General features: G+C 68.6%; 2 protein-coding genes across 2 annotated transcripts in view; both read right to left on the bottom strand.

Moving 5' to 3' along the window:
- Window positions 1–2: 2 nt before the first annotated feature.
- Window positions 3–3709, bottom strand: LRRC71 (leucine rich repeat containing 71). Its single transcript, XM_074809351.1, is given in 16 exon segments — window positions 3–249; window positions 319–428; window positions 514–595; window positions 680–747; window positions 836–875; window positions 1076–1180; window positions 1310–1396; window positions 1501–1584; window positions 1664–1811; window positions 1900–1968; window positions 2077–2151; window positions 2236–2311; window positions 2468–2483; window positions 2485–2600; window positions 2697–2813; window positions 2911–3709. Coding segments are annotated over 16 exon segments (1389 nt in total). The 5' UTR covers window positions 2999–3709; the 3' UTR covers window positions 3–141.
- A 663-nt stretch (window positions 3710–4372) lies between these two features.
- PEAR1 (platelet endothelial aggregation receptor 1) overlaps window positions 4373–15249 on the bottom strand; it is a 15601-nt gene continuing 4724 nt past the window's right edge. Inside the window, 23 exon segments of the mRNA XM_074809508.1 lie at window positions 4373–4657; window positions 5235–5423; window positions 6151–6210; window positions 6406–6517; window positions 7423–7532; window positions 7607–7822; window positions 7909–8037; window positions 8445–8573; window positions 8666–8794; window positions 9650–9796; window positions 9883–9985; window positions 10082–10245; window positions 10333–10453; window positions 11161–11335; window positions 11941–12153; window positions 12720–12856; window positions 12948–13062; window positions 13156–13402; window positions 14096–14188; window positions 14285–14385; window positions 14968–15072; window positions 15176–15203; window positions 15206–15247. Coding sequence (XP_074665609.1) covers window positions 4506–4657; window positions 5235–5423; window positions 6151–6210; window positions 6406–6517; window positions 7423–7532; window positions 7607–7822; window positions 7909–8037; window positions 8445–8573; window positions 8666–8794; window positions 9650–9796; window positions 9883–9985; window positions 10082–10245; window positions 10333–10453; window positions 11161–11335; window positions 11941–12153; window positions 12720–12856; window positions 12948–13062; window positions 13156–13402; window positions 14096–14188; window positions 14285–14385; window positions 14968–15072; window positions 15176–15203; window positions 15206–15247 — 3017 coding nt within the window. The 3' untranslated portion in view covers window positions 4373–4505.

Here is a 15249-nt window from a genome sequence, read left to right on the forward strand (position 1 = left end):
CATGCTGTATAATCTGGTTTATTTTCTTCCTTTCCATGGTCAACATCGTGATTTTTTTTTTTAATTTTGGGATTTTTAAAAAGGCAAGAAGCCAGCTCTCCTTCACCCGCAGGCGCCTGCGCGGCTCCTGGGGGGGGGGCGCTAAGCCCCCCCATCCTCCTCCTCCTCCTCATCCCGGAGCGAGTCGAGCGGCAGCAGCAGCTCCTGGAGCCGCGTGAAAGCCGGGCTGGTGGGGGGGATGCGGTTTCCCTGCGGGGAAAGTGGGGTGTCAGGCGCTGCTGGCCCCCCCCCCAACCCCGCAACGCCCCCCCAGCTCACCTCCAGCGAGAGGCACAGCAGCCCCCGCTTCCCCGGCCTCGCTGCCTCCCGCCGCTGCCTCTCCAGCGCTGCCAGGAGCGCGCCCAGACCCCGCTCCGTGACGTGATTGTCTGCGCGGGGAGAGGTTTTGGGGGGTCAGGGACCCCCCCCTCGCTCACCCACACCCCCCCCCCCCCACCCCAACACTTCACTCACGGCTCAGGTTGAGGTTGAGGAGCGCGCGGTTTCCCGGCAGGATAATGCTGTCCGCGTGCTGCGTGGCCTCCTCCAGCAGCAGCTGGACACGGGGGGGCCCCTGAGGGGGTGTGGGACCCCCAAATTGGGCCCCCCCTCCCCACCCCGACCCCCTGGCATCCCCCATCTCCGGGCTCAGCTTCTCCTGGCCGCTGGGTTTCGCAGCTTTGCCACGGGCGCCTCTCGGCTCCGGCGCTGCCGGGAGTGGGGAGAGCAGGGAGGGAGCTGAGCTGGGCGCAGCCCCCCCCGGGGTCCCCTGTCCCCCCCCCAGCCCCTCACTCACGTTTCTTGGCCTGTCTGGCCTCCTCCTTCCGCAGCGGCTCCTGCAAGGGACGGGGCAGCGGCTTGGGGACCCCCTGCCTCCCCCCTCCCTGCGCCGCGGAGCTGGAAGGGGGGGAAACTGAGGCACGCTTAGGGCTGGGGGAGCCTGCGGGTATCTGGCAGCTGCCTGCGGGGCTCCCCCCTGCCTGCGGGGCCCCCCCCTGCCCTCCCCGCTCCCCGCAGCGCCCACCCGCTTCCTCACCTTCTTCTTTTTGCCGTACTTGGCCGGGGGCAGCGTGTCGGGAGCGGCCGCGCTGCCGTGGAGGCTGGAAAAACGCTCGCTCTGACCTTCAGTCTCGTTTGAGGTCTGGGGGAGATGGGGGGGCGGGGGGGGGTTCAGGGTGCTGGCAGTACCCCCCAGGAGCCTCCCGCCTTTCCCGGAGATGGGGAGGGAATGTGCCCCCCCATAAAACAGGGGTTTGAGGGGGGGTCTCACCGTGCGGGCTCGTCCCAGCGCCTCCGCCCAGAGCAGCCGCCTCCGCTCCACCACTTCGGCGTGTGTCAGCGCGAAGGGGCCCAGGACCTGGCGGGCAGCGGCGCTGGGATGGGGGCAGGATCCGGCCCGAGCCATGCACCCCGCTCTCGAGGAGGATTTTGGGGTGCAGAAGCGGGGCGGGGGGCACCCACCTCAGCAAGTCTGGTGGCCCCCACGTCGCCAATGTCGTTGGTGGCCAGGGACAGGGAGAGCAGGGAGCGGTTCAGGCGCAAGCCCTGGAGGAGCGAGGGAGGGAGGAGATGGGTGCTGGGTGCTGAGCACCCACCTGCCCCCCCCGGGCCCTCCACTGCCCACCTGGGCGATGTCAGCAGCCCCCAGGTCCGAGATGCGGTTGAAGCTGAGGCTGAGCGAGACGAGGCTGCGGTTGCAGGAGAGGCTCTGCCCGATCCGCTGGGCGGCCGCGTCCCCGATGCTGTTGTTGCGCAGGGAGAGGTGGGCCAGCCTGCGGGGGGGGCAGGGGGGTCGCTGCCTGCACCGGCGGGTGGGGGGCTGGCAGCAGGTTGGGGGGGCTCGATCCGGCTCCCACTCACGTGCTGTCGCTCCCCAGCAGCGTGTGGAAGGCGGGTTCGGGCAAAGGGTTCCCCTCCAGGCTGAGCGTCCTGCGGAGGAATAAAAACCCACCCCCCCCAGCTGGAATTAACGATCCTCCGCGGCACCCCAGTTCCTTAATTAGCGGTAACGAGGGAGCACCCCTCAACCCTGCGTACCGCAGGCGGGGGCAGCGTCCCGGCAGTGCCGCCAGCGCCGGGAGCAGCTGCTCTGTCAGCCCGACCTTCCAGAGGCTGTGGGAGGAGAAAGCGGCTCAGCCCCTGGTGCTGGGGAGGTGGGGGGGGGCTGCCCGCACCCCCTTCCCTGCCTGCACTCACTGCACTGCCTGCAGGCCGGCCAGGGCGGGCAGGCACTGGCTCAGGACCCCCAGCATGGCCTCCTCCATCTTCCAGCCTGCGGAGACGGGGAGGTCAAGGCCGTGGGATGGGATATGGGGGGGTGAAGGAGCCCCCGCCGGCGCTGGCGTGACAAGGGGGGGGTCCCACAGACTGATTTCCAGGGGCTCCTCGTCCCTGGGTGCCTGGGGGGGGGGGCCCTGGGGGTCCCCACCTCGCAGGAAGACGGCGCCGGACGCTGCGGGGATCCTCGTGCTCCCTCTCGACCTGGACGCGGGGCTGGAAGGGGCCGTATTTGCGCTCGATGCGGGCCAGGACCTCCGCCAGCGGCAGCTCGGGGGGCTCCTCTGCGGGACAGGGACGAGGGTGGGACCCCACAAACACACGGCTCTTCCCCCCCCCGCGACCCCTGCACCCCGATGTGTCCCCCCCGGCCCCGCTCACCTCCGCAGGGAAGCTCGGGGACGGCCGCAGGGTGACTCTGGGGACGCCGGCGATGCCAGCCCGGGCGCAGAGCTCGGGAAAATCCTGCTCCAAGAGGCCGCTGCACTGGTACTGCTCTGTGGGCAGGGCAGGCAGGAGTGGGGGGGGACACACACGCATGAGGGGGACCCCCCCACACACCCCCCTGCCCCTGCTCAGCCCCCAGGGGCTCACCTGCACCCTGCTCAGCCTTCCTCCCCGCGCTCTTCACCTCCTCCTCCGCCACCTTCTCCCTGGGCACCCGCTCCCCCCGCCGCCTCATGGCCCGCAGCTGGGGGCACCGGGGGGGGGGGCTCAGCACCCCCCCAGCACCCACCACGCCAGGGTTGGCCCTGCCCAGCACCCGCCCCCCCCCCCCCACATCCCTGGGCCAGGGGGTGACATGGGGGGGGTCCCAGGGCTGGGGGCCCTATGGGATCCCTGTGTGGGTATGGGGGGGTCCCAGGGAAAAGGGGCCCTTATGGGGGGGGCTCTTGGCTGTGAGGTCGCTATGGGGGGTCCGTGGAAGGGGAAAGGGGGTGTCCCAGTGGCAGGGGGGCCTATGGCGGGGCCCGTGGAGGTCTCCCAGGGGTGATGGTCAACCCTATGGGTGTCACCCTGGGGGGCAGTTCCAGGGCTGGGGGAGGGGGGGTGTGGGGGTCCCTATGGCGTTGCAGGGGATTGGGGGGGGCGTCCCTGGGGGTTCCCAGGCCTGAGGGTCCTATTGAGGGGGGGGGGGCGGTCGCCGGGCCGGAAGGGGCCCCATAGGGGTACTGAGAGGGGACGGGGGGTCCCCTGTGGGGGTCTCTGGGGGCGCGGGGAGGGGTCCCGCAGCCGGAGGGTCCCTCTGAGGCGTCTCCCTGGATGGACCCCAGGCGTGGGGGGGGGGACTGTGGGGGCGCGGGAGGGGCCCCAGGGCCGGCGGTAACCTCGGTGCTCGGCCGCTGCCCGGCACCAACCGGCGGCGCCGCCGGGCGCTGTGCGCATGCGCGGGGCGGGGCCGGCGCGGAAGGGGCGGGGCTGGAGCGAGGAGGCGGGCCGTGTGGGAAGGGGCGGGGGCAGCGCGGAAGGGGCGGGGCTATCCGGGAAGGGGCGTGGTTATCAGCGAGGAAGCAAGGCCGTGTTGAGGGGGCGTGGCCTGTGCGGAAAGGGGCGGGGCCACCACCCCGGCCAGCCCAGGCTGGAGAGGCCGTGCGCTGGCAGCGGCACTGGGAGCACTGGGCTGTAACTGGGCATAACTGAGCCCTCGTTGGCCCAACGCTGGGCCCTCCCTGAGGCCATCACTGGGGCCTTACTGGGGCCACCATTGGACCATGAGCGGGTCTTTACTGGGGCCATCGCTGAGCCCTTACTGGGGCCATCACTGGACCATCAGCGGGTCTTTACTGGGGCCATCGCTGAGCCCTTACTGGGGCCATCACTGGACCATCAGCGGGTCTTTACTGGGACCATCACTGGGCTCTTACTGGGGCCACCACTGGACCATCACGGGTCTTTACTGGGACCATCACTGGGCCTTTACTGGTCTGTTTCTTATCCCATTACTGGGCCTTTACTGGGCCCACCACCGCACCCATCACTGGTCCCACCCCTGACACCCCCCGGCCCCCCCCCCCGCCCCCTCCCACCGCTGACACGGGCACAGGCAGGCCCCAGCTCACTCCGCACCGATAACCCCTTTATTCACCCCTTGTGCCACCCCCCCCCACCCCCCCCCCGGGCTCGGGGACAGTCCCGGGCCCCCCCAGGGCCCTCCCGTGGGGGGGGGTAGGGGGGTGTCCCGGAGTCCCTCAACGGTCCTTCCTGCGCAGGGGGGGGGACGGCGGGTAGTGGCGGGCGGGCGGCAGGTCGTAGTGGCTGGGGATGTGGCTGTTCTTGGGGGAGTCGTAATGGCTGGGGGGGGCTGCAGGGGTGACGCCTTCGGCCCCCCCGGGGTGACTCTCTGCAGGGGACAAGAGGAGGCTGCAAGGGGCCGTGTGTGGCCCCCCCCCCCCCCCCCAGGGCCGTGCACCCCTGTCACCGAGGTCGTGTCCCCTCTATGCCACCCCTGTCACCGAGGCTGTTCCCCCCCCCCCTCCCAGGGCCATGCAGCCCCCACCACTGAGACTGTGGCCCCCCCAGGGCCGTGTCACCCCTGTCACCGAGCCCATGGCCCCCACGGCTGTGCCACCCCTGTTACAGAGGCCAGGTCCCCTCTATGCAGCCCCTGTCACCGGTTTTGTGTCCTCCCCCCATGCCACCCCCATCACTAAGGTCCTGTCCCCTCCATGCCACCCCTGTCACCGGAGCTGTGTGTCCCTCCCCAGGGCCGTGCCACCCCTGTCACCAAGCCCGTGGCCCCCCCCAGGGCCGTGCCACTGGGTCCCCTCTATGCAGCCCCTGTCACCGGTTTTGTGCCCCCCCCCCATGTCACCCCCATCACCGAGGCTGTGTCCCCTCCATGCCACCCCTGTCACTGGGGCTGCCCCCCCCTCCAGCCGGGCTCACGGGGGTCAGGGACCCCCCCCTCCCCTCCATACCCTCCTGGGGTGGCTCCTCCAGGAGCCCGATCTCCGCGTAGGACATTTCCCTCCGCACCGGGGATTTCATCTCCATGTAGCTGCCCTCGGGGGCCTTGGGGGGGGCGGGGGGCAGCTCCTTGATGGTGGCGTAGGGGTTCTCGCTGGCCAGGGAGCTGGCGCTGGCCCCCAGCCCTTCCGGGGGGTGCTCTGGGGAGGAGGAGTTGGGGGGCTCCCCACGGCAGGGACCCAGGCGAGACCCACCCCTTCCCCCACCCCAGCCCTGTCCCCTCCTCATCCCCATCCCTTCCCCACCCAATTCCCATCCCATCCCACCCCTCCTCTTCTCAGCATTCCTTGTCCCTTCCCCTCCCCATCCAATTCATCCTGTCCTTTTCCCTTCCCATCCCATTTCACCCCATCCTAACCCAATCCCATCCCATCCCATCCCATTTCATCCTATCCCATCCCAACCCAATCCAACCCAACCCAATCCCAACTGAACCCAATCCCATCCATCCCAACCCATCCCAACCCATCCCAATCCATCCCAACCCAACCCCATCCCAACCCCAACCCAACCAATCCCATCCCAACCCATCCCAACCCAACCCAATCCCATCCCATCCCAACCCAACCCATCCAATCCCATCCCAACCCAACCCATCCCAACCCCAACCCAACCCCATCCCAACCCAACCCATCCCAACCCCAACCCAACCCAATTCCAACCCAACCCAATCCCAGCCCAACCCATCCCAACCCAATCCCAGCACAACCCAATCCCATCCATCCCATTTCATCCTATCCATTCCAACCCATCCCAACCCAATCCCAACCCAACCCAATCCCATCCCAACCCAATCCCAATCCCATCCCATCCCAACCCAGTCCCATCCCATCCCTTCCGATCCCGGTCCCCTCCCACTCCCCGTACCTTTCCCGTTGTACTTCCCCAGGCTGTGGCTGTAGCTGTAGCTCCGGTCCAACTGCCCCCCTGTAAGGGGGCACGTTTGGGGTCCCCCCACTGCTCCACCACCCATCTCCCCCAGCACGAAGATGCTCCCCCACCCCAGCACCTTCCCGGTGGATCCTGAGCAGGGAGGGGACCCAGGGGTGCACCCCCCCTCTGGCCACAGTCCCCACCAGCTCCCCGGGAGCTGCCCCCCCACCCCTTGGCCCTCCCTCTTACCCCTGGGGCCCAGGGCCGGTGTCCCGAGGTGCTTCCAGTCCGGGGGCAGCGTGGCGGTGCCGTCGGGGCCGGGGGGTCTCTCCACGCCGGGGTAGAGCTGGGCACCGGGCACCTGGAGCCCAGATGGGACGGGCTGGCTACGAGGTACAGCACAACACCGCGCAACGCCGTGCAACACCGTGGTACAGCACACAACAGCGCGCAAACACCGCGCAACACTGATACAGCATGCAACACCACGCAACACCGCACAACATCGCATAACACTGTGGTAGAGCACGCAACACCGTGCAACACTGCGCAACACCGCATAACACCACGTAACGTTGTGGTACAGCACACAACACCGCGCAACACTACCGCCATAACACCACGTAACACCGTATAACATTGTGGTACAGCACACAACACCGTGCAACACTGCGTAACACTGTGGTACAGCACACAACACCGTGCAACACCGCCGTAACACCGCGCAACACCGCCGTAACACCACGTAACACCACGTAACATTGTGGTACAGCACGCGACACTGCGTAACACCATGTACCATTGTGGTACAGCACAGGACACCATGTAACACCGTATAACATTGTGGTACAGCACACAACACCGCGTAACACCGCGTAACATTGTGGTACAACACCATGACACCACGTAACACCGCGTAACACCATGTAACGCCACGTAACATTGTGGTACAACACACGACACCACATAGCACTGTGGTACAGCACACAACACCACACAACACCACGTAACGCCACGCAACAACCTCGCAACACCACGTAACACTGTGGTACAGCACGCAACACCACGTAACACCATGTAACCCTGTGATACACCACACAACACTGTGGTACAGCACGCACCGTGCAACGCCGCGTCACACTGTGACGCACCACACAACACCACGTAACACCACGCAACGCCACGCAACACCGTGGTACAGCGTGCAACACCCTGATGCACCGTGCAACACCCCAGCGCACCCCGCAACACCGCGCCGCGCCGTACCGTGCGGGAGCCGGCCCTGTCCCGGGCGCCGGGGGCCGGCGGGGTGCACTGGGACAGCGTGTGGTAGCTGGGGTTGGAGTAGTAGTGTGGGTGGTGGCCCAGTGGCACGTCTGTGGGGACAGGCGTCAGCCCGGTGCCGCTGGGCCACCGAGGAGGTGTCCGCGTCCCCCGCCGCGGGGCTCACCCGGCACCACGTAGTCGGAGGTGTCCGTCTGTCCCGCCGTGTAGGCCACGGCCAGGTGCCGGCTCTGCTTCCCCTTCTGTCGGTGGCGGTAACACACGGCCAAGGCCACCGCGGCCACCAGCAAGGCCACCAGGGCCACCAGGCCGAGCACCACGCCCAGCGGGCTGTAGGTCGCCGGGGGGGCCGGCACGATGGTGTAGGGCTGGTCAGGGGTCCCTGGGGGGTGGGAGGGTGAGGGGGACAGTCCTTAGGGTGGGGCAGGGACCCCCCCAGGGCCCCCCCCCAGCTCTGCGCCCACTCACCGGCCTCGCAGCGGGGCCCGATCCTGCCCGGGGCACAGGGGCACGTCCCGCTGGCTGGGTGGCAAGTGGCGTTGTGGGGGCAGTGGCAGAGCTGGTCACACTGGAGCCCGAAGGTCCCGGGGGGGCAGGCTGGGGGCACAGGGGGTGGGGGAGCTGGAGCCACCCTGCCCAGGACCCTACGGCCCCATACTGGGACCATATAGCTCCATACTGGAACAACGTGGCTCCATACTGGGACCATACAGCCCCATAGTGCCCAGGAGCATATATCTCCATACTGGGCCCAAATACCTCCATACCGGTCCCATATAGCAACGTACTGGGACCAGATAGATCCATACTGGGACCAGAGAGATCCATACTGGGCCCAGAGAGATCCATACTGGGCCCAGAGAGCGCCATACTGCCCAGGCTGGAACTGGGGTAACCCAGTTTGCCCCCCCCAAGGCCCCCCAGGCTGGAGCTGGGGGGCTCAGACCCACGGTGGGGAGGTGGGAGATGAGGTGGGGGGGGGGGAAGTCCATGCCAGTCTCTACCTTCCCCGCAGAACGTCCCCGTCCAGCCGGGGGGGCAGCGGCAGGTCCCCTCGGCGGGGTGACACGTCCCCCCGTGGTGGCACAGGCAGGGCTGGGCGCAGGCGTCCCCCCAGGAGCCGGGGGCACAGGCTGGAGGTGTTAAGAAGTCGGGGAGGGGGGGGAATGGGGTCAGCGCCGCTCCCCACAGTCCCCCCACAGCCCCCCCACAGCCCCCCACTCACGCTGGGAGCAGCGGGGGCCGTGCCAGCCCGGGGCGCAGAGGCAGGAGCCGTTGGCGGGGTGGCAGGAGGAGCCGTTGGCGCAGGAGCAGCTCAGGGAGCAGCGTTTGCCGTAACGCCCAGGCGGGCAGGCTGAGGTGAGAGAGAGTCCCAGAGTCAAGGAATCATCTGGGTTGGAAAAGCCCTTGAAGCTCCTCCAGCCCCACCATGAACCTCCCCCTGACCGTTCCCAACTCCACCAGATCCCTCAGCGCTGGCTCAACCCGACTCTTCAACCCCTCCAGGGATGGGGACTCCCCCCCTGCCCTGGGCAGCCCATTCCAACGCCCAACAACCCCTTCTGCAAAGAAATCCTTCCTAAGAGCCAGTCTGACCCTGCCCTGGCGCAGCTTGAGGCCATTCCCTCTTGGCCTGCCGCTGGGTCCTTGGCTCAAGAGACTCCTCCCCCCTCTCTGCACCCTCCTTTCAGGGAGTTGCAGAGGGCCAGGAGGTCTCCCCTCAGCCTCCTCTTCTCCACACTAAACCCCCCCAGTTCCCTCAGCCGCTCCCCATCAGACCTGTGCTCCAGACCCTGCACCAGCTCCGTTGCCCTTCTCTGGACACGCTCGAGTCATTCAATGGCCTTTTTGGGGTGAGGGGCCCAAAACTGAACCCACTCATCGAGGGGCGGCCTCCCCAGTGCCGAGCCCAGGGGTCACATCCCTTCCCTGTCCCTGCTGGCCACGCCAGTGCTGGTACAAGCCAGGATGCCATTGGCCTTCTTGGCCCCCTGGGCACACTGCTGGCTCATTACCAATCCCCCCCCCAGGTCACCCCTGTAGCCCCGCTGGGGGTTGTTGTGGCCCGAGGGCAGCACCCGGCATTTGGCCTTAATTAACTTAAGTGAGTGCGCCCGGTCTCAGCCCGGCACGTCAGTGGGTTGGGAGCAACCCAGAATTATTTAATTTTTTTTCTTTTGGAGGGGGGTGAGGGGGACGGGACACTCACGGCGCTGGCACGTGGGGCCGCGGAACCCCGGGGCGCAGGAGCAGGATCCGTCCTGGGGGGAGCAAGTGGCCCCGTTGCGGCAGGAGCAGGACGAGCGGCAGCCCCGGCCCCAGAAGCCGGAGGGGCAGCTCTGCTTGCACTGCGGCCCTGCGAGGAGGAGGAGGAGGAGGGATGAAGGCTGAGGGTACAGCGGGGTCCCCCCACTCCCTGGCGTGTCCCCCCCCTGCTCTCACCTGTCCAGCCGGGCAGGCAGCGGCACCCTCCCGTCACCGGATCGCAGCCGTCGGCGTAGGCGCAGTCGCAGCGCTGCCCGCAGCCCCCCCCGAACGTCCCGTTCTGGGGTACGGGGAGAAGTCGGGGGGGGGGAGGAAAGTCAGTACGGGGTGGTGGGTGGTCCCCACCCCCAGCGCGGGCAGCAGCGGCAGGACTCACCGGGCAGGGGTGCAGGCAGCGGGGGCCCTGCCAGCCCGGGGGGCAGCTGCAGGCCCCGCTCTGGGGGTCACAGGGGGCCCCCTGGGCGCAGTCACAGCTCCGGTTGCAGCCGGGACCCCAAGTGCCGGCGGGACACGGCGTCGAGCAGTCGGGTCCGTGCCAGCCTGTGGGACGAGGGGACAGGGGGGTGGGTGTGGGGATGGGGACACCCCCACAGACACCCCCCCACACACCCCTGGGCGTGCACCCACCTTCCTTGCAGAGGCAGGAGCCGTCGAGGGGGGAGCAGCCCAGGGCGTGCTGGCAGGAGCAGCGCCCCGAGCAGTTCGTCCCGAAGGTGTCGGGGGGGCACAGGGAGGAGCAGTGCTCATCCTGGGGGGCGGGGGGGTTGGGCAAAGACTTCAGGGACCCCCCACCCAGGAATCGGGGGAGCCACCCCTGGCTCTCCTCTTGGCATCCTGGTGCTGGAGGGAGAGTGACACCCCCCAAACCCCATCCTCCCATGGGACCCCCAAGCTGCCCCCCCCCCCCTCCAGGGATGCTCATGGACCCACGCCCCCCCCCAGTGCCCCCCGTAAAGGATGCCCAGACCCTGAAACTGCCCCCAGAGGTAACAAGAGCCCCAACCCATCCCCAAGGGATCCCCCCCGCCACTCAGATCCCCCCCAGACCCCCCCATACTCCCGCCAGAACCATCCAGACCCCCCCACCCTGAACAATCCACACCCCCATGGCCCCCGCAGAACCACTCAGACCCCCACCCAGACCCCCCCATGCTCCCCTCAAGACCACCCAGACCCCACCCAGGACCACCCAGACCCCCCATGCTCCCCCCAGAACCACTCAGACCCCCACCCAGAACCATCCAGACCCCCATGTTCCCCTCAAGACCACCCAGGGCCTCCCCCAGGACCACACAGTCCCCCCATGCTCCCCCCAGGACCACCCAGCCCCCCATGCTCCCCCCAGCCCCCCTCTCTCCCCCTAGGGATGCCCAGACACTCCCCCCCCCCGACTCCACGTGCTGCCCCAGGACCACCAGCCCCCCCCGCCCCCTCCGTGCCCCCATTCCCCCGCACCGTGTAGCCGGGGGGGCAGCGGCAGCGGCCGGTGGTCCCGTCGCAGACCCCCCCGTGAAGGCAGAGGCAGGGCTGCAGGCAGCCGGCCCCAAAGGAGCCGGGGGGGCAACTCTCGTTGCAGAAGAGCCCAGCCCAGCCGGGGTGACAGACGCACTCCCCGAGGAGGGGGTGGCAGCTGGGGGGTACCTGCTCAGCACCCCAGTGCTCCCAGTATGGGGTACTGGGTGTGCTGGGAAGGGGCTGTGCGAATGGGAGGGGGCACAAAGCACCTGCTCTGGGTAGGGGGGGGATTCACCTCTTTCAGGCCACTCAGCCAGCACGGGGAGGGGGGGGTGAGAGTTTTGGGGGGAGGTGAGAATGGTGGGGGGAGCCAGGGTGGGCTGGGGGGGGGATGAGGATGCTGGGGGGGAGGTGGGGGTGTTGGGGGGAGGTGGGGGGGGCTGGAGGGAGGTGAGAATGTTGGGGGGAGATGGGGGTGTGGGGGGGATGTGAGGATTTTGGGGGGAGATGAGGGTTTTGGGGGGAGATGAGGGTTTTGGGGGGAGGTGAGGAAGTTGGGGGGGAGGGGAGAATGTTGAGGGGATGTGAGGATGCTGGGGGGGGGCGAGTGTGCTGGGGGGATGTGAGGATGTTGGAGGGAGATGGGGGTGTTGGGGGGAGACAAGGATGTTGGGGGGACGTGAGGGTTTTGAAGGGAGATGAGGATATTGGGGGGAGACGAGGGTGCTGGGGGGAAGTGAGGGTGCTGGGGGCAGCCGGGGGGGGGGCGGGGGGTGCTACCTCTGGCTGTGCTGGGGGTGGCAGAGGCAGCGGCTCTGGCAGTGGAGGCCGAAGAGCCCGGGCAGGCACTGGCGCTCCTGGCAGCGGCTGCCCTGGAAGCCGGCCTGGCACAGGCAGCCCCCGTCCACGTGGAAGCACTGGCCACCGTTGGCACAGTCGCAGCTCTCCCGGCAGTCCTGCCCGAACCGCCCCACCGGGCACCTCTCCCGGCACCTGCGGGGAGGGAGGGGGGGCAAAGTGGGTGTCACGGCCCCACCAGGAGCCGAGGCGGCTCCTGGAAACCCACCACCCTGCCCCAAGCTGAGGCCGTCCAGCTCATTGCATGCCAGGCTGGGAGAGCCGCGGTGGCCCTGGGCAGCAGGGGGGGGGAGGTGGCCCCGTCCCCATGTGCCTCATCCCTGTGTACCCCCCCCATGCACTGTACCCCTGTGCCCCCTCCCTGTGCACCCCCATCTCCCTCTGCCCCCAGCCCCGTCTGCCCCCAGCCCCATGTCCCATCCCCCTGTCCCCTCATGTCACATCCCCGTGTACCCCCCCACCATCCGTTGTACCCCTGTCCCCCCTCCCTGTGCACCCCCATCTGCCCCCGGCCCAAAGAGCCCTGTCCCCATGTGTCACCTCCCCCTGTCCCCATCCCCTTGCACCCCATCCCCCTGTCCCCCATCCCCCTGTACCCCCATCTCCCAGCCCCCCATCTCCCTGTCCCCCCATCCCCCTGTGCCCCCAATATCCCAGCCCCCCCATTCCCCTGTCCCCCCCACCCCCCTGCTGCCCCTCACTGCTCTCCGATGAAGCCGGGGGCACACTGGCACTGGCCCCCCCAAGGGTCGCAGTGGCCCCCGTTGTGGCACCGACACTCGCCCTGGCAGCCGGGGCCGAAGCGCCCGGGGGGGCACGGCATGGAGCAGATCTCCCCCTGCGAAGGAGCGCCGGGGTCAGCGGGGGAAACTGAGGCAGGGGGACCCCGTTTTGGGGGAGAAAGGGGGGGGGGGTCGCAGCCCACCTACCATCCATCCGTGGGGGCAGACGCAGGAGCTGGTGTTGGGGGGGTGGCAGATGCCCCCGTTCTGGCAGGGGCAGGGGCTGCCGCAGGGCGTCCCCTTGGGGCAGGGCACCTCGCAGCTGCGGGGGGACGGGGTGAGCGGGACCCCATCCCCGGGGGTGGGGGGGTGCTGGGGTTTGGGGGGGGTGCAGAGCAAGGAGCCCCTTACTCACAGGGGTCCGGCCAGCCCCGGGGGGCAGAGGCAGGCACCGGTGGAGGCGTTGCAGGGGGCCCGGTGGTGGCAGGGGCAGGGCAGGCGGCAGCCGGGGCCGTAGGTGCCCGCCGGGCAGGGCTGGTGGCACAGCGCGTCGGCGAAGCCGGGGGGGCAGGAACAGGCCCCGCTCAGGGGGTCGCAGGGGGCCCCGTGGTGGCAGGCGCAGCGCTGCCCGCAGCCCGGCCCCCACGACTGCGTGTCACACTCTGCACGGGGGGAGAGCTCTGGTACCTCCCTGTCCTGTCCCCGTCCATCCGCTCATTTCCATCCCATCCACCCACCCATCATCCATCCATCCATCTGTCCACCCATTCCCATCCCATCCACCATCCACCCATCCCTGTCCTATCCCCATCCATCCATCCGCCCATTCCCATCCCATCCATTCATCCATTCGTCCATCCATCCATCCATCCATCCATCCCATCCATCCCATCCCATCCATCCTTCCCATCCATCCCATCCATCCTTCCCATCCATCCATCCCATCCCATCCATCCATCCATCCCATCCCATCCATCCCATCCATCCATCCATCCCATCCTCCCATCCATCCATCCCATCCCATCCATCCATCCATCCCATCCCATCCATCCCATCCATCCATCCATCCCATCCATCCATCCCATCCCATCCATCCCATCCCATCCATCCATCCCATCCATCCATCCCATCCCATCCCATCCCATCCATCCCATCCATCCATCCCATCCATCCCATCCCTCCCTCCCCATCCCATCTCCACCCCCATCCCATTCCCTCTCCCCATCCCCATTAACCACCATCCCCCTCCCAACGTTCCCATCCCTCCAGTGAAACCCCCTTTCCCTCCCTTACCCCCCCCCCCCCGCAGGGTGTCCCCCCTCCATGTCCCCCCCCACCCCGACCCCGTCCCTCACCGCTGGAGCAGTCGGTGCCGCGCCAGCCCGGCTCACACTGACACAGCTCGGGGGCCACACACCGCCCGTGGACACACTCCCGGGTGCAGCGCGCTGCGGGGACACGGCCCGGAGGAGGCGGGGGGGGGGGGGTGTAAGCCAGGATCTACCCCCCGGACCCCCCCCGCTCGCCCCCCGCCCCCCACTCACGGACACAGGCGTCCTGGCTCTCGTAGTAGCCCTGGCAGCACTGGTAGCGCCGTCGGTAGTCGGTGCGGACGGCCTGGCGGTACTCGGTGCGGTACACGATCCTGCAGCAGCGCCGTCAGGGGGGGACACCCTGCCCCGGCCCCCCCACAGCCCTGGGGACACCCCACAGTGGGACACCCCCACCCCCCCCCATAGCCATGGGGACACCCCGCAGTGCGACACCCCCACTCCAGCCCCGCCATGGCCTTGGGGACACCCCTCAGTGGGACAATCCCACCCCCCCATGGCTTTGGGGACACCCTGCAGTGGGACACTCCCACCCCAGCCCCCCCATAGCCTTGGGGACACCCCACTTCAGCCCCCCCATGGCCATGGGGACACCCGGCAGTGGGACACCCCCGTCCCAGCCCCCTCATAACCATGAGGACACCCCACAGTGGGACAGTCCAGTCACCCCATGGCCATGGGGACACCCCACAGTGGGACACCCCCATCCCAGCTCCCCCATAATCTTGGGGACACCCCACTTGAGCCCCCCCATGGCCATGGGGACACCCCGCACTGGGACACCCCTATCCCAGCCCCCCCATAGCCATAGGGACACCCCACAGTGGGACACCACAGCCCCCCCCATGGTCTTGGGGACCCCCTGCAGTCCCGAGGGGGGCCGGGGGGGCTCCCACCTCTGCTGCAGGCAGGGCAGGGGGGGGCCCAGCGCCCCAGGACAGGGCTCGTTGGAGGCCACGACGTGGGGTTTGGTGTAAGATTCCTTCACCGCCGCCGTGAAGCTGCCGGAGGAGAGAACACGGGGTGACGGCAGGTCCCGAGGAGCCGGGGGGGGTCCCCACCACCACCACCACCCCCCCCCCCCCGCATCCCCCCCAGTCCTACCTCTCCCAGTAGCTGCAGACATTGGGTCACTGGGGCGGAGGGCGGCCAGGAGACAGACGTGCATGGCCAGCGCC

Source organism: Strix aluco, chromosome 30 (assembly GCF_031877795.1).
Source record: "Strix aluco isolate bStrAlu1 chromosome 30, bStrAlu1.hap1, whole genome shotgun sequence".
Taxonomy (NCBI): domain Eukaryota; kingdom Metazoa; phylum Chordata; class Aves; order Strigiformes; family Strigidae; genus Strix; species Strix aluco.